At 37.1% G+C, this 22,535-nt stretch overlaps 1 protein-coding gene across 1 annotated transcript; it reads left to right on the forward strand.

The window, feature by feature from the left end:
* Nucleotides 1–595: 595 nt before the first annotated feature.
* LOC149827976 (uncharacterized) lies at nucleotides 596–13,600 on the forward strand. The gene is made up of 3 exons (XM_090018612.1): nucleotides 596–1,109; nucleotides 1,211–1,480; nucleotides 13,344–13,600. Exons 1-3 carry the CDS (start codon nucleotides 596–598, stop codon nucleotides 13,598–13,600), a joined length of 1,041 nt encoding a protein of 346 aa, XP_089874738.1.
* The last annotated feature ends 8,935 nt before the right edge of the window (nucleotides 13,601–22,535 follow it).

Raw genomic sequence — 22,535 nt, forward strand, 5'->3', positions numbered from 1 at the left:
TGCAGTCTCACGGTCGACACAACCACACACACCCTCGAGCCTACCTGTATCTTTGCACTGTGGATCGAACTAGGTGCAAATGTCTCCAGCTCATCTGCATCACCTGCTCATCTTGATTTCATTGAGGTGGGCATATCGACCTTATGTGATGGATTGCTCATGGAAATGGAGTTGGCCACAAACATTTGACTACTGGGCCATTTAGGCAGCCAGGTGCTGCAAAACATGGTGGACAAGGCGAGCTTGCTTCGTATGGGGCATTCGTTGCTTGGGCGATAGGTCCGCGAAGCAGTTGTGTACCAGCTGAATTTGATCTGTCTCTACGAAGGTAGGCATGTGGAACGTTTGGTGGCTGGGTTATGTTTATAACCAAGACTTCATAGCTAACTTTATCAGGCAACACCACTTGGTTGTGTTTTGCATATTTGAAAAGAAGATATATACGACTGATGGCTTGCTTTTGTCAATCATCTGTCGAGGGGATGTAACTTTGTCTTCCTCCCTTCTCGGGTTCCAACTTTGGGGTATGCTGGTTCTATGGAAAGATAGCATCTGAGGGGATGAGATTAAAATTGGCAGCTTGCCCATCACGCTGATGTTCTCTGGCGTGAATGTTCCCAAACCCTTTTGGCTTACTTCATTCTATGGGCCGGTTACGACCGACCTGAAGCGTGAATTATGGGCTGAGCTTGATCAGTTGGATGACCTCCACGATCTTCCTTGGTGCATTGGTGGTGATTTCAATGCCTTGCTGAACTTAGAGGATGTGAACAACCTTTCACGTGTTAATCGTGGTATGCAAATTTTTGCTGCCTTTGTTGATAAATGGAGTCTCTCATCCATACCAATTGACGGGGGTAGATTCACTTGGTCTGACAAGTGGGTTAATCTGTGCTTGAGAAAGCTTGATCGGTTCCTTCTCTCTCCAAGTTTTATTATTGAGCAACATGATGCTCGAGCCACAATGGACCACAACACCATCGCAGATCATTCTGTTATCTCTCTATGTTGGGGCCTTGGTTGGCCTGTCCGCTCCAAGCAATTCAAGTTTGAATTATGGTGGTTACGCGAACAAGGCCTTGGCGACTTGCTTAGAAGCTGGTGGAGGGGTAAGGTGGTGGCTACGAAGATTGGCTTCATTTTAGGGAAAATTATTCATTGGTCTAGGGAGCATGGCATGACAACCTTCACTTTGATATAAACTCGTTAGAGGACCAACTGAGATCTTTGCAAGAGGACCCAAGAGAGGAAACTCCTCACCAAGATGTGCTTCAACAACAATCTTTGAGTGATAGAATTAAAGAATGGAGAGTGCAGGAGGAGATTCGATGGAAGCAGAGGAGCCGCGTTCAATGGCTCCAACAAGGGAATGCCAATACCGATTTTTTCCATGCCTACGCTTCAGCTAGACGCTGGACAAACCATATTTCAGCTTTGGAGTTTCAAGGTGTGCGGATAGAGCGTGGCACTCCTCCAAGAGGTAACTTCACACGTCCATGCACTTTTTTTTCTGTACACAATTCATCTCTACACTGCATGAACAATTTGCATTCACATTTGCTCTCAGCGATGGAAGCTTTTGCCCTTGAGAGATAGTTATCCTTGGAGGAGCTCAAAAAAATTGGGTACTTTCTACTGAAAAAGCCCCTGGTTTGGACGGATTCCCTATAGAGTTTTTAAAATCTATATGGGAGGAATGCGAAGGTGACTTCTTTTAGTTGATGCTGGAGTTTTATGTAAATGATAGACTTCCCAAGGAATTATGTAAATCACTTTTGGTGCTTATTCTGACTATTTCAATTTTGGGTGGCGGGGTGGGGGTGTTATCATCGCAAAATTTTTTTCTCCCTCTGCGAGAGAGAGAAACGATTCTGCGAGTCAAACTTGACCAAAGTTTTGAAATTGGTTTTTGAAAATTACTCGCCTCTGTTTTTGAAAATTTGCAAGAAAATTTCGTGGAATGAGATCCGCCTGTCGGTACGAGGTTCAACCGTTCCTGGCGCCTTTACCAGGGGTAATTGAACCAATGATCAAAAGTGTGCTTTAACTAAGTTTAAATATCTCTATGATGCTCTATTTTCCTAAAATGCACAGAGAATCAGGCATGTGCTATGAAATCTTTGAAAAGATGCACATTTTGAGAAATATGATGTTTGCTTCTGATATTTGGAAAATGCTTGAAAAATGAATTCCTGGGCAAATTATGAATTTCATTAGAAATCAGGAATTGCATTGAAAAAAAACTTTTGAAGGAAAAATTGATTCTCAGGAAGATTGAAACTTTGAGAAAACCGAATTTTGAGATTTGAACTGCTTTTTCTGAGAAAATCGATTTCTAAAGTAGATTTGGGAGTTCTGAGAAAACAAGTTTCAGAGATATTTCAAAGACTTTGAGAAAATCGATTTTTGAACTTTGAAAATGAAATTAAGAATGTTAAAAGATCAGGATTTGAATTTGAGAAATATTTGAAATATCATTCGAAAACTCAAAGTTTTGAGAAAATCACTTTCTGAGAAAGACTTGGAAAATTTTGAGAAAATCGATTTATCTGAATTGAGATGAAAGCATATGATTGTTTGAAATGAATGAATATGGATTTAGAATATATTTTTTTTTTGAGGAATTGAGAAAATCCTTTTGAGTTTTTGAGAAATGCAGTGCATTTTTGAAGTTAGCCTAAGAGTGCAGGCTGAATATGGCTAATACGAAGATTACAAATCTGAGTTTCATTCATATTCTGATTATGACCATAAATACGAATTCCACCGAGTTTGTCAACTCTCTAAGAGATTGTGCACGTGCCATTCGTGTCAACCATAGTGGACTTGTAAAAATATGCATGAATTATACATTAGGTGTTGAAATTATACGAAAGCAAACTATATATAATGCATCCTATTCTATGCAGGAAATGTAAATTCTTATTCCAAATTTTATATCTGATATTACATTGAATTGAATAAAAGAAAAACAAATGAAGTCTTCTTCCTGAATATCCCTGCAAAACTAGAAAATGGGGTTAACACATAAATGTAGGTTTATCTGGATTTATCCAAAATTATTGGGAAATTATCAGATATTATCCAGATGTAAACTTGATTCATACCTCTTTGATATAAACGTAAGAAATAAATGATGAAAATTCAAAGAATAAGGCTTGGAAATTCAAAATTGGAGTGAAAATGACCAAAATGCCCCTGATAACAAGACTATGGACTTGAAATTAGGGTTTCCAGAAATAATTTTTGTAAAATGACAGTTTTGAAATCCAAATAAAAATAAATCAAACACAAGATGATATGATATGATGAAAATAGGAAAATTAAAGTTTGGAATTTCACAATTGGGGTAAAAATGACAAAAATGCCCCTGATAGCAAGACTATGACCTTGAAATCAAGGTTTTCATAAATAATTTTTGTAAACTGCAAGTTTTGAAATTTCAATGAATGAAAATGATGTAGAAATCAACTATAATATGATATGAGATGATGATATACATATTAAAACCCTAAAAATGCAAAAATATCATAAAAACACCGAATTTCGCTTTTGATTTTAAAAGTTAACTAACACACATGGCAAATGAACTTGAAATTGGATCAAATTTGGCATGGGCACCTAAATTAACCCTAATAACTGAATGAAATCCGAAAATCATTTTTTTTGGTATTTTCTAATACGGAAATTAACAAAAAATCCTAGAAAATCATGTTTTTTTGCCTTTTATTCTACACCTAGCCTAATAAAAACCAAAATTTGAATAGAAACTTACCATGGAAATGCACCAAATTTTATAAGGCGACAAAGGACAGTTAGGAAAGGATTTTTGCCTTTTATAGATTAAAGATTCGACCTATGGTCGGAGATTTATAGCTCTGGCAAGTTCGGTCGAAATCCGGTGACTCTAGAATTTAGGGTTGATTGATAGGTTTTCACACAAAATCGGGTAAAAATGGCAAACAATGGCCAAAATGGCTGACATTTTAGGGGGATGTCCCTGACACACATAGGAACAACTCCTCATTTTACTATTTTGGCATCCGATTTATGGTTACAGAAGACACAGAGGATTACCAGGCCTCTAATTCTGCTAAAATAAATTAACAGGGATTTGATAGACAGACTTCTAAAATCTAGAAATGGTAGAAACCTAAGTTATAAAATTATGAAATTTTGGAAAATGATAGAGGAGTTTATGAGGAACAACTCTTATTTTGATAGTTTTGACATTGGACCTACAGATTGGAGTGCCACTACAGATTAAGGTCGGTCTAGACCTTGACAAGCATATAACAAGATTTTCACGGGGGTTTGCAAAACCCGAATTTTGAGACAGTAAATCATTTTGAAAAAATATCATAAAATATAGTAAAATAGTATATTCCTCCACGAATCTACTGTATGTTTTAGAAAGTGAATCGGATCTCCCATAGGGAGGAGATCTCGAGTTCACAAGTCTGTTACAAGTGAATCTGGAGTTTCCACAGGGTTAAAAACCCGATTTGGCATTTTATTTGTTTAATGGGGTTACAGAACCCAAACGGATCCAAACTTTCGGCAGGAAATCAATAGCATATTTAACATAAAAAAAAGAAATAAATGCATCAATGACAGGGAGGTACGAATCATATATATATATATATATATATATATATATATATATATATATATATATATATATATATATATATATATATATATATATATATATATATATATATATATATATATATATATATATATATATATATATATATATATATATATATATTGGCTATGAAGATGGAGGATCCGGTCCATAGATTGGACAGATCTCTTTCATCTATATAGCATCGAAATACAAAACCCATCAAATGCATGTTCAACCAAATAAATCCAGGATTTAATCATGGGTTTCTGTCTTGAACTGACCTCTCTAAAGAAAATAGCTATAGGATTTTTAGAGAGGGAAAGCATAAAGAGAAGAGGAAATACCTTGGATCAGCTAAGGGAAGGTATCAGAGACGGCTGCCTTGATGTAGAGCTAAATGCAACAAGGGAATGGTTGTTGCTATGATGGAGTTGCAGCAAAGTTGTTGTCTTGATGAAGCTGGAGCAGGGTGAACGACTGCAAGGGTGGTGCGGCTGCGCCGGCTGGATCTAGGAGGTTGGATGGGTGCTTCAAGGTGGATAGACCGGCTGCTTCAAGATGGCTGCTTCAAGGTAGGTTGAAAGTGTTGTGCTGCCGCCAATGTTGAAGTAGCTGGAGGTGTGGCTGCTGGTTGGGTTTTTGCAAACGATATTTTTAAAAGATAATTTTCAATAAAAACACTTGGAAAATCATCAACCAAAAGTAAATAACCGACTTTCCACAGAAGTGGCAAGTACGGGTCGAATCCATAGGGAACGGGAAATATTCAAGTAATTCTAAAAATTTCAATTTATTAATTTACACTTCTAAGTCAACAATTACAATTCTAACAAAATTACAAAATAAAAACTAAAATTAACTAGAAAAGCACTTTAATTTTTCTTCTGCTCGCCAAGGGCAATTCTATCCTTTCACCAATTCTCAATTTTTCACGCCGAACAAGAATAACCTTGGAATCTTTAGTATTCTTTTCAACCTAAAAACACAAAAAATGAAAAGTCAGTAAACAATTATAACAAATAAATCCAAAAATTAAACTAATCCTAATTCTACAGAAATTAATTCACACAAAGTCTAATTAACACTAAAAAAAAATCAAATAAACCATCAAAATAACTTCACAAACTATCTAATCTATCCCTAACTACGTGGTTAATACAGATGCACTAGCTAAAATGCAGAAAGATGCAGAAAACTCATGAAAATCACTAAGACAATGAAATGACTATTTTACCCCTAACTAGTGCAAAAGTGACTTCTGACAGCTTTTCATGAACAGAGTGGTTGAAGGAGTAAACGAAGTCCAAAATTCCTAAAATTTCTTCTGTTCTGTAACTAACAGATTCAAAAATCTGACAGTTTTTACAGATTTAAAAAATTCTTTCTGGAACTCCAGATATAAGCGTTTCAAAATCAGGATAATGTTGGAAATCGCAGGACCTGAAATTGAGAAACCCGAAAAAACTGTTTTCACAAAACGCTTAAAAACCAGACCAAATCAACTCAAAATGAGCTGAAATTTGGACTGCAGACAGTGAACACACTAATAAAGAGAACAGAGCAAAAATTTCCAGAAAAATCAAGAAAATTGCACATAAAATGATGAGTGCAAAACAGCGCAAAAATCAGTTTTCAAAATCAGTGCACTATTCACTTTGAAAATCCACTTTTAGCACTAAGAATCCAAATTAAATGCAAACACAATCCTAAATGCTGCTAAAGGACTGTCAAAACATAGAAAATGAATGCAATTAAAAAGGCTACACAACTATGGAAATGCACACACAAATCAATACTAAATGTAAACTAAAGAACACACCAAATGCAAATTAGTCTAACTACAAATACAATGCAAATTAAACTATCTAGAGAATCAATATTAAATCAATCTAACACCTTAATCTACACTAAATGCTAAACTAAAAAACATGCCTTTCACAATCACACTTAACTAAACATTAGAGAGATAAATGAACTCAATTGAATTAATTAGTCTAACTAAAATAAATATTAACTAAGGTTAACTAAGAACTATGGTCAATTAGGTGAGACAATTGGAATATGTTTTGACTTTGACTAGGCTCACGGCCCACCTAGACTCACTAGGTTGGTTAAGTTAGAAAATTAATAACAATTGAAACCTAAAAAGTAAATACTAATTGTATAAAATCGACAATGATAAAATAAGTTAAATTCCTCTATCTAGCTTACACTCCTAATTGGAAATCATTAACTACTAATTAATGCCAACCTACTAATAAATCATTTACTAAAACTTAAAGTAATTCAGACTTAACTAAAATAATTAAGACCCAATCTATTCTAGATCACTAAGGACGGTTAGAGAAAGGGCTCCTAAATGACAAGTCACGAATTTGGTAAAGCCAACACCCTCCTTAATTGCCTTGAAAAACCAGTTTGGAAAGTCTTGAGGAGGTGAAACAGTCCAGCATAAAGGCTCCACATGTTTTTGAAATTCTCTTTAAGTAAGAGTTTACCAATTGGATTCCTTTCCTAAAAATCGTGTTTAGCCTTTTTAGGAAGTAATTTTTGAAATTGAATTTTATTTCCAAAAGTGTAATAGAGAGAAATCCTTCTCTCTTGGCTGGATCAAACTTTCAAAGCTTTCCAAAGAGGATCTCACGAAATTGAAAGAATGCAAATTTACCAAATTCGACTCTCAATCAAAATTACTCAATTGCCCTCTTTCACAAAAAACGCCAACACCTAATGAATTGATTTAAATTATCACTATTCTAATTATACTACCCTCTAAACTATGAAATGAATGACTATGACTAGAATATAAGATATGGAATTTAAAAGATCTAATTAGACAAACCCTCACACCACAACTTACCTAAATTACACCTCTAAAACGTCTAATGTAATAACACACATTCAATGAATTTAGACACCCTAAAAAAATTAACTAATTCAATTCAAACTTACCAAACGTTCTAACCTTCAGCTGGACCTCTAATGGCAGACATCCAGCTTGGGGTAGAAGACAACTCTAACACCCAGAACTCGATTTTACCTAAACTAAGAAAATCAATAATAATTTTTTTTCTTTTTCTCTTGAACACAATTTCTAAAACACTATAAACACAGCTCAACCTAATCTCCACTAACTAAAGATAAAACACGCACAACCACTGAATTGCAGAAAAAATAAACTTTTAAAAACTAATCTAACAAAAATCTCACAAATTGCTAAAATCAAGCTAAACACATTAAACGATTTAATCAACTTAACACTATTATTTAAACACCAACAAAATTCACCATAAACTCAAACTACATTAAACTAAATTACTGAAACCAAATAATCAACACCCTGTGCTACACGAAAATTTAGAAGACAGAAAACTGAAACACGCCCCAATCGGCTAGACTATATCTAGCCGATTTCTACAATTTTTGATTTTTTTAGCTGGATAAAACGACTTTGCAGAATAATGAACCACGAAAATCCTAACACTAAACCCACTTTCAAACCCAAACAAGACTGAAACACCACAGAAAAAACTCAGAACTTGGATCAAATTAACACACTCAATCGTCTAGACTCAACACTAGACGATTTTCAATTTCTGACAAACACGATTTTCAAAACATAGATTCTAACTATTCTAGACCCAAACACGATTTTGAACTGGGATAAATCACAATTACACAGTGGACTACTGGAACAAATCTAAAAAAAAATAGAAACTTAGAAAACGTTGGGATCGGCTAGAAGGAATCTAACCGAATCTCACGTTTTTGGACTAAAACCAAAATCTAAAACCAGATTCAACGATTCACCTAGATCCAACTGAGATTTTGAAACACGTTTTTCTGCTAAGAGATTACAGAAAATCGAAATTTATAAAATGATAAAATCGGCTAGAAAAGGTCTAGCCGATTTCCACTTTTTTTTATGAAAACGATTTGCAAATCACATATGAAATCTACTCTAGACTCAAATCGACATTCCAAAACAGAAAATAACATAAAAATGACAGTGGTTTGCTGTCAAAGAACAGAAAAAATTCAAAGAATGGGCTGAAGTTTAGAGAAAGACTCTAGGAAGACACGAGTTTATCTAAGAGAAGGGGAGAAGAGAAAGACCAACCTCCAGGGCGATCCGACGACTGTGGGGAAGGAAAGAGCGGATTCAACCATTGAAAACATGCCTCATCATCTTCGTTGATGCTGGAACATCACCATGAAACTCTCCTTTGCAGCTGCACCACATTTGAAGTCCACCGATGATGGAAAATGAGTCGATTCTCGATCGGGTGGCTTAGAAGATCGGATGGAGGTAGAGCCGATCCTTCTTGTTGGAGTGTCTCACACTTCCACGCAAGAAAAGGTGTCTTCAACCTCTGCTACACCTGCAAAACACAACAAACAATGTGTGTATCCAACAAGGAGGAAAAAGAAATGAAAAGATATGGGAAAGGAGATGAAGAAATGCTTGAATCTCAAGCAAGGTCTCAATCTTCAATGGAGTTGGCGTGGGATGAGAGGGGAGAAGAGGGCTGGAGCAAGAGTCAACTGAGGGGCATGAAATCCAAGGCAAAAAACGTCTAGGGCTGGGTGAAAAATTGATTTTATACTTTTGGCATTTTTCAGAAAAAGGTTTAAAATAAAAAATATTACCCTGCGCCACTTTTAGAGGAGGTTTTCTGAAAATCTTTTCTAAATGGATATGGATTCACGTGTGGGTTGGATTTAAGCTTTTTAAATACTGATCCAAGGTCCAAAACAACCTAATTGGGTCGGATATGGATCCGATCCACCTTGAAATCCGTGCCCGAACACTAAAATAGCCATAACTCTCAATTTAACTCTGATTTTTTTGAAATTCGAACCACAACCCCTTGATATCAAAATACATCTAATCATGAGTTTTAAACCTTAAAATCACCACAAAATGCATGAATAATTAATTAACATGATGTGCATTTCATGCATCATCAGCTGCAACAAAAGAGTTGTTGGAGGGCTATAACATGCAAAGAGGAGAGAAAGAGAGAGCTAATGGGAGAGGCGTGAAGGGGAGTTAGAGACTTGGAGGTGGCTGGGCATGAGAGAGATTTAGAGAGAGGTAATGGGAGATGAGAGGAGGCCAAAGTAGCAGCTGTATGGTTGCTAGGGTTGAGAGAGAGAGAGAGAGAGAGAGAGAGAGAGAGAGAGAGAGAGAGAGAGAGGCTCATCCACCGTATGATGCTTAGCAGAATAGAAAGAAGAAGCAACAATAAAAAGGGAAGAGGAAAAGAAGAAAGGAAAGAAAGAGGAAGAAAGAAGAAAGAAAGGAAAAAAGAAAGGAAAGAAAGAAGAGAGGGAAGGAAGGAAAAAAATAAAAGAAGAGGGAAAGAGGGGGTCAACCAAGGGGAGGAAGGAAAAGAGGGGAAGGAAGAAAGAAGATGGAAGAAAAAGGAAGAAGGAAAGAAAGAAAGAAAGAAAGAAAGAAAGAAAGAAAGAAAAAAAGGAAAAAGGGAAAGAAAGAAAAGAAGAAAATAAAGAAGAAGAGAAGAAAAAGGGAGAAAGGAAAGAAAAGGAAGAGAAAAAGGAAAGAAAATGGGGGAGAAGAGGAGAGGGGGTCAACCCCTCTTGTGGGTCCCACCTCTCCCAGGTGGAAATAGTAAAAAAATTAAAAGAAATAAAAAGAAATAAAAGGAGAAAAAAAGATTTTTTTTCACTTTCTAGAAAATTTAAAGTGTGGCGCCACATTGGCATGGGTCCATATTTAATTTTGAAATCCATTTTGAAAGCCAGAGAGGTAGAATGGCCTTTCAGAAAATTTTTGGATGAAATGAGCTATTTTTGATAATTTTTTAAATAAGCTCAGAATTTGAAGTTTCATACCCCGTTGCAGAGCAAATCCAGTTTGGAATTTGAAAAATCAAGTTCGAAAAGGATCCAGATTATTTTCTCGGGAAAATATTTCCAAATTTAGAATCCTGGGGATAAAAATGTCAATTTTGAAAACCTAGGGGTTGAAATTGATTTATGAAAACTTTAAAAACTGAATCTAGATTGGAATTTTCAAAACTGGAGTTTTGAATCTCGAAAATGAAATGAAATGTAATGAAATGTTATGAAATGATGAAAATGATGAGAAATAATGAGAAATGATATGAAATGTCATGCGAAATGCTAACCCTGGATGAAAAATTTTAGATATTAGACCCCAATTGACTGTTGTACTAGTTCAGAAAGTGATAAAATTGATAAAAAATGGGCAAAATGGTTCAAGAAATGATTTTTTGTCTCTACCGGGCCAGAGTGTCACTGAAAATTGAGGTTTAAACTAGTTTGAACTGAAATAAACTGGATTGAGCTGGATTCTAAGGATTCAGAACTCAAAGGGACTGACACGACACTGACTCAACTGGACTCTTGGACTGAATTGTCAAGAAATGCTGCCATTTTTACAGAAATCATGAGAAATGACCACTGGAGTGAAGTGAATTACAGATCAGAGCTGGGTTTGAGCTAGAACAAAGACCAGTAATACTGAGATGAACTAAAACTAAAGCTCAAACACTAGCTCAACTGATTGGACTCAGCTCAATTTCAGCTGAAAGAGTTAAAATGGGCTAAAATGGGCTCCTAGACACTTGAAAGTGGTTTTGAACTGAAACTGGAGCACTTGAACTTTTGGTGAGCTCAAGCTAGACTCAAGGGAATAGGATTGACTGAGAATGTCTGACTCGGAGACAATTGACTTAGATTTGAGTGAAAAATGAGCTCATTTCTGAAGAAATGATCTTATTTTGGCAAGAATGGTCAGAAATGAACATGGTTTGCTCATCGTGAGCTCAGGTGAGCTTCAAATGACTGATATTCTAACTGTTCTGAGCTTACAAATGAGTTTGGTTGACTCTGACTGACATGGGTCTAGGATGACCTATGGGTAAAATGATAATTTTCCTAATGAAAGTGGGTAAAATGGTAATTTTCTAAAACAGACTTGGGGTTGGACTGCTAAACTGACCTACCAGGGTTGTCATCCACACGAGGGAGTGTATCTAAGAATGGATGAGAAAAAATTGGGGTGTTTACAGGGGGTGAGGGGTATGGGGATTAGTGGAGATGAGCCACTTCTGACCATTTCAATTTTGGGTTGTGTGTAAAATAATTGCTAGAACCTTAGCTGATCGGCTAAATGCTCTTTTACACAACATCATCTCTCCGGTGCAACTTTGTTATCTCATGAACCCTTCCATCACATCCACCAAACAAAAAAGAAGCCTTTTCTTATTTTTGATGAAGGTGGTCACTCTGGCATTTATTGAGATGCTTTTCTATAGTATTGAGTTTAGAGGCAAAGAGTTAGATCATTGTTTTTAATTCGGATGAGAATGCATCGCTTGCGGTGCCCACTATTTTTTATTATAGGATCGGTAACCTCTCCATGCTCTATCTTGGACTTACTCTTCACTGTGGGGGTGAAAAGGGATTCCCACTGAGCCAAGGTGAAAAACAAGGTCTCCAAGCAGGCTCGAGTGATCAAGGCGAAATACGATCTTAAAGTCTAGACTTGGATATGCACCCTGATAAAGATAGTGTAGAACACGTCTCTCTCAAGATTCCAAAAATGATAATAAGGAAGAATTCAACCACAAAGAGTCTGGCTCAATCTCAAGATAATCTAGAAGAGTCCAGACACAAAGAGTCCAGCTCAAATAAGAGAATCCTAAACCACAAAGAGTCCAACTCAAACAAGAGAATCTTGAACCAACCAGAAATTATTTTATGATAAAATTATCGAAAATGATAATCGAGAATATTCTAGATGTAACCATTTTATGATAAGGATTATCATAAAATGATAATCCACAAATTTGTACACTGTATTGACGTGTTTCATTGTACACTGTATTGATGTGATCATTGTATTATCATTTTCTGAATCTATAAATAAAGTGCTCGGTCTCTTGGTGGATAAGAAGAGAAAATTGAGCTTTACAATCACGTAATTCTTTCATGGTATCAGAGCCTGCAACCTTCAATGAGTTATCAATTGCCTCTTCATCATCCTTCTCCTCTTCCATAACCCAATAGAATTCCATCACCAGTTTAGTCTCGATAAAATTAAATCGAGATAATTACCTGCTGTGGAGATCACAACTTGAATAAGTTATGATCAGCCAGGACCTCCTCAAGTTTGTTGAGGGATCTTGTCCTCAACCAGATCCCTTCATTGCCATAACAGATGGAGATAAGACCGAAAATCCAAATTACTTTATTTGGATTCATTCTAATCAGTTGGCTCTTAGTTGGATTAAAGCCACTATTTTTGAAGTTGTTCTCGATCAAATTATAAGAATAAAAATGTCCCATGAAGCCTAGCTTCTTATGGAAAAAGCATATGGATCTCAATCTCCTTTAAGACTCATGTTTCTAAAGAAAGACCTGACTTTTATTAAAAAAAAGTATAGATATGCTATCTTTCTAGACCGTATCAAGTTTCTAGCTAACTCTCTTGTCGCTGCTTGTCATCCCATAGAAGATGAAGAACTAGTTCAAATAACTTTGAATGACCTTTCTCTTGAATATGAAAGTTTTGTGACTTCCATCACTACCAATTTTGCCCTGTATACCTTCACAGATTTGTATGATTTGCTTCTTAAGCAAGAAAACTTGTGCTTTTAACTCATGCCAAGCCTTGTGAAATGCAAGAACCTTAATAAACTGTATTCACTGTTTTTAGAGGCAGATGACGTGGCTGCGGTTTCTATCGAGGCCGCTGTAGAGGACAGAAAAGATACTCCTCTCCAAACATGTCCAACTGCAGCTTTGTGTCCCAAACTCAAGGTAGCCGTGGAGCTGTCACCTATCAATATTGTGGAAAATGAGGACACATTGCCAAAACATGTTGGGACATCCCTAGAGCATTCTCGATTATGTTTCTTTAACAAAACATTGATGACTATTGGTATCCTGACAGTGGTGTTACAAATCATCTAACTATGAATGTTCAACAATTCTCCCATAAATCACAATATCAAGAGGGTGAGCAAATCATGATTGACAATGGTAAGATGCTTCCTATCTCACACACTGATAATCTTATTATAAAAACTCATGACCCTTCATTTGATTTAATGAATGTTCTTCATGTTTCTGCTATTACAAAGAACCTTTTATCTGTGGGCCAGTTTACTGAAGATAATGATTGTATTTTTGAATTCACTCATTTTAAATTCTTTGTTAAGAACTGACAGATAGGCAAGATTTGCCTCAAGGGACCGAAATCCAGTGTGAGACTTTATCTAATCAAATTTGATGATCATTTGCAAGTAGCGGCATATGCGGGCAGAATGACATCTTTTGATATATGGCACCAACGCCTCAGACATGCAAACAAAAATATTATTTCTTATTTAAACTCTAGACATTATATTTTTGTTAATAAGAATAACAAAATAAAAGTGTGTGAGAGTTTTCTTATTGGCAAAGCTTATAAACTTCTTTTTGGTCAATCTTGCTCTTCTACAATATCTCCACTAGAACTTTTACATGCTGATGTCTGGTGGTCAGCTCCAGTGTCTTCACGTGAATGATTTCACTTTTATCTTCTCATAGTGGATGATTTTTCTCATTTTCATAGCTTTTTCTGTTATAAACTAAGTTCCAAGTGTTTGAGTGCTTTATGTCTTTCAAGCATATTACTAAAAAGCAACCTCAACTCTCCATCCATGCTTTTCAAACTGATAATGGAGGAGAATTACTAGCCATGATTTTGAAAACTTTTTGTGGAACCATGGCATTTTCATCAATTTTTGTGCCCGCATACCCCAGAACAGAACAAACTTGTTGAGCGCAAACATCAGCATGTCATTAAAACCGAGATTAGTCTGTTATACACTTCCTCCATGTCTCATACTTTCTGGGTCAATGCTTTTCGCACTGCTGTTTATATTATCAACCGTCTTCCAACACTAGTTCTTAATCGCAAGATCCCGTATGAGCTCCTATTTCATAAACTGCCCGACTATAGTCATCTTCGTGTCTTTGGTGCTCGTTGCTATCCTCTATTAACACCCTATCATACCTCAAAATTCCAGCCAAAGACTACCCCCATGTATTTTTCTTGGCTATGCCTCTCATCATAAAGGTTATCTTTGTTTCGATCCTTCCCAACTTCGCACCTGTATTTCTCGACATGTCTAGTTTGATGAGTCCGTCTTTGGACCCTCCTCTTTATCTCCTCGTTCTTCTTCACCCTGTCTTTCCGAGTGGGATCTTCCCCCCTGTTGTCCTACCACCTCTCAACCCTCTTCCACTGCCTCCCTCTCAACCGACCGTTCTCCTTGACATACCTATTCCTCCTACTTCACCTGCTTCTTGTTCCCTTGTGAGCCATTTTATCGATTTGCATGACTCCTCTTCGCCATTGCTCTCTACCTCTCATCTTTCTGAATCTGTTATGAGTCTCCCGTTTGATCATACTCACCCTATGACTAATTCTCTTAAACCACGTGCATTCACCACTACCCGCTATCCCCTATCTCTTACATGCTTTAGCTCTATCCTACTCACTCATGAACCTACTTCGTTTAAGCAGGCTAACCTTGACCCCAAATGACACACGACTATGGACGATGAGTTTCAAGCACTTAAAATTAATCACACTTGGGACCTTGTTCCTCCCTGTTCTCATTATAATATCGTTGGCTCAAAATGAGTTTTTCGTATCAAATGACATGCTGATGGTTTTGTGGCTCGTTACAAGGCCCGTCTAGTTGCTAAGGCTTTCCATCAAGAGGAAGGCGCTGACTTTTTTGAGACATTCAGTCCAGTTGTGAAGCCCACCACCATTTGTGTTGTTCTTGATCTTGCAGTTTCGTCAGGTTGGCCTATACATCAATTGGACTTTAATAATGCCTTTTTAAATGGTCTTATTTCGAAAGATATTTATATGACACAACCTTCTGGATTTGAAGACCCTGCTTTTCCTCGGTATGCATACCAGCTAGATCGAGCCATGTATGATCTCAAGCAAGCTCCATGTGCCTCCTACCAGCGACACAGTTTGTGTCTTCAGTCTCGCAGGTTTCACATCTCTCTTTCTGATGCTTCGTTATTTATCCTTCAAGACAATGATTTGGTTATTTATATACTGGTTTATATTGATGATATCATAATCATTGGCAGCTTCACTGTTGCAATTAAGCAACTAATTCAATGACTCTGTCTTACCTTTTTCATCAAAGATCTTGGCTGACTCAATTATTTTCTCGGCATTGAAGTTCATTATGCTTCGTTAGGGCTTCTTCTCTGCCAGCGTGCCTATGCACTTAATTTACTTTGTCGCACCTCTATGGTTGATGCAAAGCCGATCACTACCTCTCTGAGTGCTTTCACTCGACTATCTAATGATGATACACCTTTGTTTCATGACTTCACTTTATATCGAAGCATTTTGGGTGGTCTTCAATACCACACAATCACGCGGCCTGATATTACCTTTGCGATCAACAAGGCCTGTTAGATCATACACTAGCCCACAGTTGCTCGCTGGTTTGCTGTCAAACATATTCTGTGCTATATCAAGGATACTGATCATGCATAATATCTGCATTTTATTCATCTTTATTTATGCATGATCCATGATAAAATCACATTAAAAACCTGTCTTTATCATTGTTTTCGAGAATTTGCTTCGAAACTCAATTTTCAGGAAAAATCATATTTTTTGATTTGGGCCTGTGTTTTTCGGTATTTTTATTAGATAAAACCTTTCTAATTCATAATTTAGATTAGATTATAACTTAATTAATTGTTTCTAATTAATTTTAGGAAAAACCCCTTTGAAAAACTCAATTTTCAAGAGGAGACCTTTTTGGAATTATTGAAAATTTCTTCATATCTCTTTTGAAAATCTGGTTTTTAACCTAATTAGGGATTATAAATAGGATTAAGAGGGCTGGAGAAGTTGTTTTTCCAGCATCCCTCTTGCTTCCCCTCCTTCTTGCCCCCCTCTTCTCTCTCTCCCTTGCTTCTCATCTCTCTTTTGCCGATTTCTTTCTCTACTATTTTTCTCTTCTTCTTCCTCTTCCTCTTTTTCTTCAAGCTTCAAACCCTTTCGTCATCGACAACTTCTTCCTCTTCATCGGGGCAGCGTGGATGCAGCTGGATCAACCATCTTCTCTTCTCAACCCTTTTATCGGAGGTGAATCACGGTTTATCCCTTCTTCCCTAATCTCCGTAGTTTAGGATCATATCATTGCATCATATTTGATTTTTCACACGTTCATTGCATATCATTGCATACGTCATCATCTAAAAAATTTTATTTGCTTCGGTTTCACATATTAGAATAGAATACATGCATTAGTTAAATTTGTTTCATTCAATTTCTGATTAGCGTCGATTCTTGTTTGATCGTTTATATAGCATAGAGTAGGTTGTACGTCGTTTCAGTTTTAATATACGTTGCTGCAGAATTTATTCATTTATTTTGGGCATAAATACTAGGATGATCGATGATCATGCACTCTATACAGTTCCAACATCTTCTTGAAAACATTGTGCATGAGTCCAACCTTGTGTATCATGTTCGTGGTTTGATGCGATCAGCAGAATGATTTCTGGGTGTTTTTTTAGCAACCATCAAACATGCACTTTGGCGTGTTTGACATTGACAGTCACGGCCTGTATGCTTCAAGATTAGTGCAGCACGCAGCTAACGTTTTTCATGATATTAGATTAGGTTATATTATTATCAAGTGTGGATCTGCAGCGTATAGTTCAGTTAGGAATTCCTTAGTCTAAATAAGTGCTTTAGTAAGATTAAGTAGTTATTCATTTAATGTCTATTTATTAGTGTATGGTGTTATTTGTAGTGTAAGCAAGATAAGTAGTAGTTTAAATATTGTCATACGATTCATCAGTTAATGTAATGAGCAGCATATGATATTCTTTTTGTTTAGTCTTAACGTCAATCACACACCAAGTGATTGACGCTAATTGAGGTCGGTAGGTATAGCTTAGGTAGTTTAAATATTAGCATTAGTTAATAGTGTATTTGATTCAGCCATTTACATTTTTTTTTGTGAATTAGGTTGCTTTGCTGGTTTTAGTTAGTTAATAATATTCACATGCAGCATTGCGATTTAATGAGTTAGTGGGCATAATTACTTTTTAACATCCTTGTGTTCAATGCATGTTTAGTTAGATTGTGAGTTAGTATTATTCAGTTAGTTCTTGTTACATAGTTGTTTCACAAGTAGTTAGTTTGTTTCACTATTTTGTCTTCTAATGTCTTAGTTAGTTGTTTAGTTCTTGTTTAAATTCTGTTTTGTTGAATTTTTATTCCACTAACCTTTTGGTTTTTGTCTAGATTTGTTTTGTTTTTGTTTTTGTTTTGTTTCACATTTGTGTTTTTGCAGGGAGCGATCGAACGTGCGGTAAAACCCTTTTCAAGCCCTTAGAGGGCAAAAGAAAACATGCATTACCTGTTCCATTGAGGGAACAAAAAGAGGGAAGGACAAAGGGAAGCAAATCAATTCAAAGGGAACAAGGACTCAAGCACTGGAGACACTTTTGCTTTTCTTTTTAGATTAGAATTTTATTTCTCTTATTTATTAATTGGGTTTGTAATAAACCCATTTATTATTCTTTTGTTTAAGCCCTCTGCGTAGGGCAACACTCCCTTAGTTAGTTAATTATTTAATTAATTCTTTTTATTTTGACAATAAAGAGTAGTTTAGCTTGTGTGTTTGAATACAAGTATCTCCCGTTCCCTGAGTTCGACCCAGACTCCACCACTCGTGCGAGCCGATTTTTATATTTTTGGTGTCTGGCTTTCACTTAGATTTTATCAAAAATATTGTTTTAAAAAGTGTTTTTATAAAACTCACACTAGATACCATTCATCATGGCTTGTTACTCTCACGATCCTCCTCTCTTTAGCTTAGTGCCTTCTCTAATGCTGATTGGGCTGGTAGCCTTAATGATCACAAGTCTATAAGTGGTTTTGCGGTCTTTCTGGGTTCCAATTTAGTCTCTTAATCTTCTCGCAAGTAGCAGATCGTCACTCGGTTTAGTACTGAAGTTGAATACAAGTCTCTCGCTTGTGCTGCGTCTGATCTTCTTTGACTCAAGTCTCTTCTCACTGAACTAAGCTGAGCACCTACTTCTCAACCCATTCTATGGTGTGATAATCTTGGAGCTTTATTTATCGCAGCGAACCCAGTCTTTCATGCTCGTACCAAACATGTTGAAATTGATTTTTATGTTGTTCGGAATCATGTGCAAAAGGGTCATCTTCAAGTTCAATTTATCAACTCCTCTGATCAACTGACTGATGGTTTGACTAAACCTCTTCCATTCTTGAGGTTTGATTTTTTTTTAGACAAGCTCAACATCGTTAACCCCATGTTGAGCTTGCAGAAGCTTGATAAAGATAGTGTAGAACACGTCTCTCTCAAGAATTCAAAGACGATTATAAAAAAGAATTCAACCACAGAGTCCAGCTCAACCTCAAGATAATCTGGAAGAGTCCAGACACAAAGAATCTAGCTCAAACAAGAGAATCTTGAACCACAAAGAGTTTATCTCAAACAAGAGAATCTTGAACCAACCAGAAATTATTTTCTAATAAGATTATAAAAAATGATAATATGGAATATTCCAGCTGTAACCGTTTTATGATAAGGATTATCATAAAACGATAATCCAAAAATGTGTACACGGTATTGTCGTGTTTCATTGTATACTGTATTGATGTGTTTCATTGTATTATTGTTTTCTGAATCTATCAATAAAGTGCTCAATCTCTTGGTGGATAAGAGAGAGAAAACCGAGCTTTACAATCACGTTGTAATTCTTTCGCACCCTTGACTCCAAGTGGACCAATGGGTCAGTCATTTGGAAATCATGGTGTTAGAAAGTGGACATGATCAACGTTAATTCATACGTAAAGATTGGTGATGGTTTATTGACGAGATTTTGTAAGGACCATGGGCTCACGAGGCCGAGAGGGTGGTGTATGTTCCCCCCCCCGATGATTCACTAAATCCTACGTCTGTGTTTGGGGCTTTGAATGAGCACCACGTATACAAGCACATGGGGCTCGTATTCCCGTGTATGTTGACATAACTTTGCATCAGACTCTGGTGTTGTTGCAAAGACTTAAGTACCCTTTCTTGCTATTTTTTTCATAAAGTGATGGTTTAAAAAAATGACAAAAATGCCCTTCATTCAAAAAAGAAAAAACAAACAGTTCAAAAAAAGGACAAACATGTCCTCCATCCAGAAAGTCGAGGATGATGTTGACTCTTCAAAGTCTTCTTCTTTTTTCTCCGTTCAAAAAAGGACAAACTTGTCCTCCATCCAGAAAGTTGAGGATGATGTTGACTCTTCAAAGTCTTCTTCTTCTTCTTTCTCCGTTCAAAAAAAGGACAAACATGTCCTCCATCCAGAAAGTTGAGAATGATGTTGACTCTTCAAAGTCTTCTTCTTCTTTCTCCGTAAAACACTGTAAAACCCTCTCTCTCTCTCTAGAGAAGAAATCAAGGGAGGCAAAGAGTTCTCCCTGGAGAAGGCCATGAACACCAACCCTCACTCTCTCTCCCTTCTCTCTCTACTTCTGTGCACATCCAACAGACGATCCTACATTGCTCCATCAAACACCGACTAACATGCACACTGACTGTAGCATCGTTCCACTTGAAGAGTTGTGGAGTCTGATTCAGAGTTTTTGCCCTTAGAGGAGAAGGGTTTGGGGGCTCCTCCCAGCGTGGGTAGCATCGTTCAACTTGATTTGTTGTGGAGCCTGATTTAGAGTTTTTTCCCTTACAGGAGGGGGGTCCAGGGGCAAAAAACAGAAAGTGAGGAAGCACATTTGTTTCTTTTCTTTCTCTTTTTTGCTTCTTTTTTCTCTTTCTTTTCAAGAAAAAAGAAGGCAAAAACAAGAAAGTTAGGAAACAAAAAGCAGCAAAACCAACCATTAACAATCCCATTCCTCCGGTATGGAGCCACCGTCGAAGTATGACATGGCGTGTATGCGGGTACTCCGCAATACATGAGCTTGCACTATGGGCATTGGCTTTATGCCCAGCAAAGACCCCAATCACAACCGTCTTGTCTTCTTTCCTTGTTGCGGAACTAAAACCATAGTATCGCCTGGCTGCTAGCATCAGGACTCGAGGTTTTACGACTTTTCAGTCTGAAGTGCATAGGGGTTGCCCCTAAGGTGGACGTGTATTATGCCAAGCCATCTCAAGCTTTGTCAGCTTTTGGCGAAAGCTCTTTGAAAGAGGATTTGAGCTTAGGTTCAGTTATCCGTATTAAGTCATATTTTCGTTGACTATAAATCTAGGCATGAAGTTGACCCTTGTTTCTAGGCGAAAACCTTAGCTTTAATCTTTCCGCATGACAGAAATATACAAAGCAACCTCGCTCCTGCTAGACTCAACAAGTACAGGAAGTTTCTGCGATTATCTAAGTTTATAATTCTGGGTGGATAAATCCTTTTATAATTCCGGCTCGATAAACCCATAAATCAGTTAGGAAGCGAAAAGACCAATCTTTTCTTTTAGGTTGGTGGCCCAAACCAATAGAGGATTGGACATCACCAATCCTCTATTGATAAACAACCAACAATTAGCTGATGAGTGGGGCCGTCTACCGGTCCATTGGGAAGTGAGAAAAAGGTTGAATTGAGCCCTACCTATTAAGTTGTCACGTAAAGAGAGTGACTGGTCGGTCCTCCACAATGGGTACCCCCTTCGGGGAAGCCCAATCTCCGTTTCCTCCCCTCCCTTCAATGGTAAAAGGGACCATACTAAAAAAGAGCCCAAGCCATTCTCCTTCTGGGCCGGTGACGAAGGTTTCTCAGCAGTCTGGATGGAAGGGTGATGTAGGTTTGATTGGGGGTGATTTCATTGCTCCTAGTCTGGGCTATCGATCGACAAAATCTTCTGGATTGTTTCAGAATCAAACGCTGCTGCTCCAGACTAAATTTTTTTGGGGCCTTCCAACAACGATTTGTAGTATTTTCGGGTTTCCAACGAGCCCCACAACGTTTTATAGTGTTATTCGGCTTTTCAACAGCGATTTGTAGTGTCTTCCGTAAATCGCTATAGTGATTTATAGTGTTTTTGGATCTCACTATAGCGATTTGTAGTGTATTCCGCAAATCGCTATAGCGATTTGTAGTGTCTTCCGCAAATCGCTATAGCGATTTATAGTGTTTTTGGATCTCACTATAGCGATTTGTAGTGTCTTCTACAAATCGCTATAGCGATTTATAGTGTTTTTGAATCTCACTATAGCGATTTGTAGTGTCTTCCGCAAATCGCTATAGCGATTTATAGTGTTTTTGAATCTCACTATAGCGATTTGTAGTGTCTTCCGCAAATCGCTATAGCGATTTATAGTGTTTTTGAATCTCACTATAGCGATTTGTAGTATCTTCCGCAAATCACTATAGCGATTTATAGTGTTATTCAGTAAGCAAATCACTGTAAATCGCTACCCGAATTAGGACCAACTTGTCAGGGCCATATCTCTCTAACCGGAGATCATATTCCAAATCCGTAAAAAATGGTGTCTTCGTTATTGAGTCTAGTTTATTCCTATAAATTTTAAGCAATTTCTATTGTCATTTCATTCCCCATTTTAACTAAAAATCAGACCTTTATTATTTTGTGTTATTTGAGTTGCACAATACCATTCTCGCTTGACATCCACATCTTGATTCTGACATGCTCTCTGTTGGATTTTCCATTGATTTCTTTCAACCTTGCTTGGAACAAACATATGTCTTTCTCACCATGACGCCCTGTGCATTTTTTGACCACGACACCCGGGACCCGTGCCGGGGGGAAGCCCCCGGACCCCCCTCCTGTAAGGGCAAAAACTCTAAATCAGGCTCCACAACGAATCAAGTTGA

This window comes from Nuphar pumila, chromosome 10 (genome assembly GCF_984573655.1).
Source record: "Nuphar pumila chromosome 10, dmNupPumi1.hap1.1, whole genome shotgun sequence".
Lineage (NCBI taxonomy): Eukaryota > Viridiplantae > Streptophyta > Magnoliopsida > Nymphaeales > Nymphaeaceae > Nuphar > Nuphar pumila.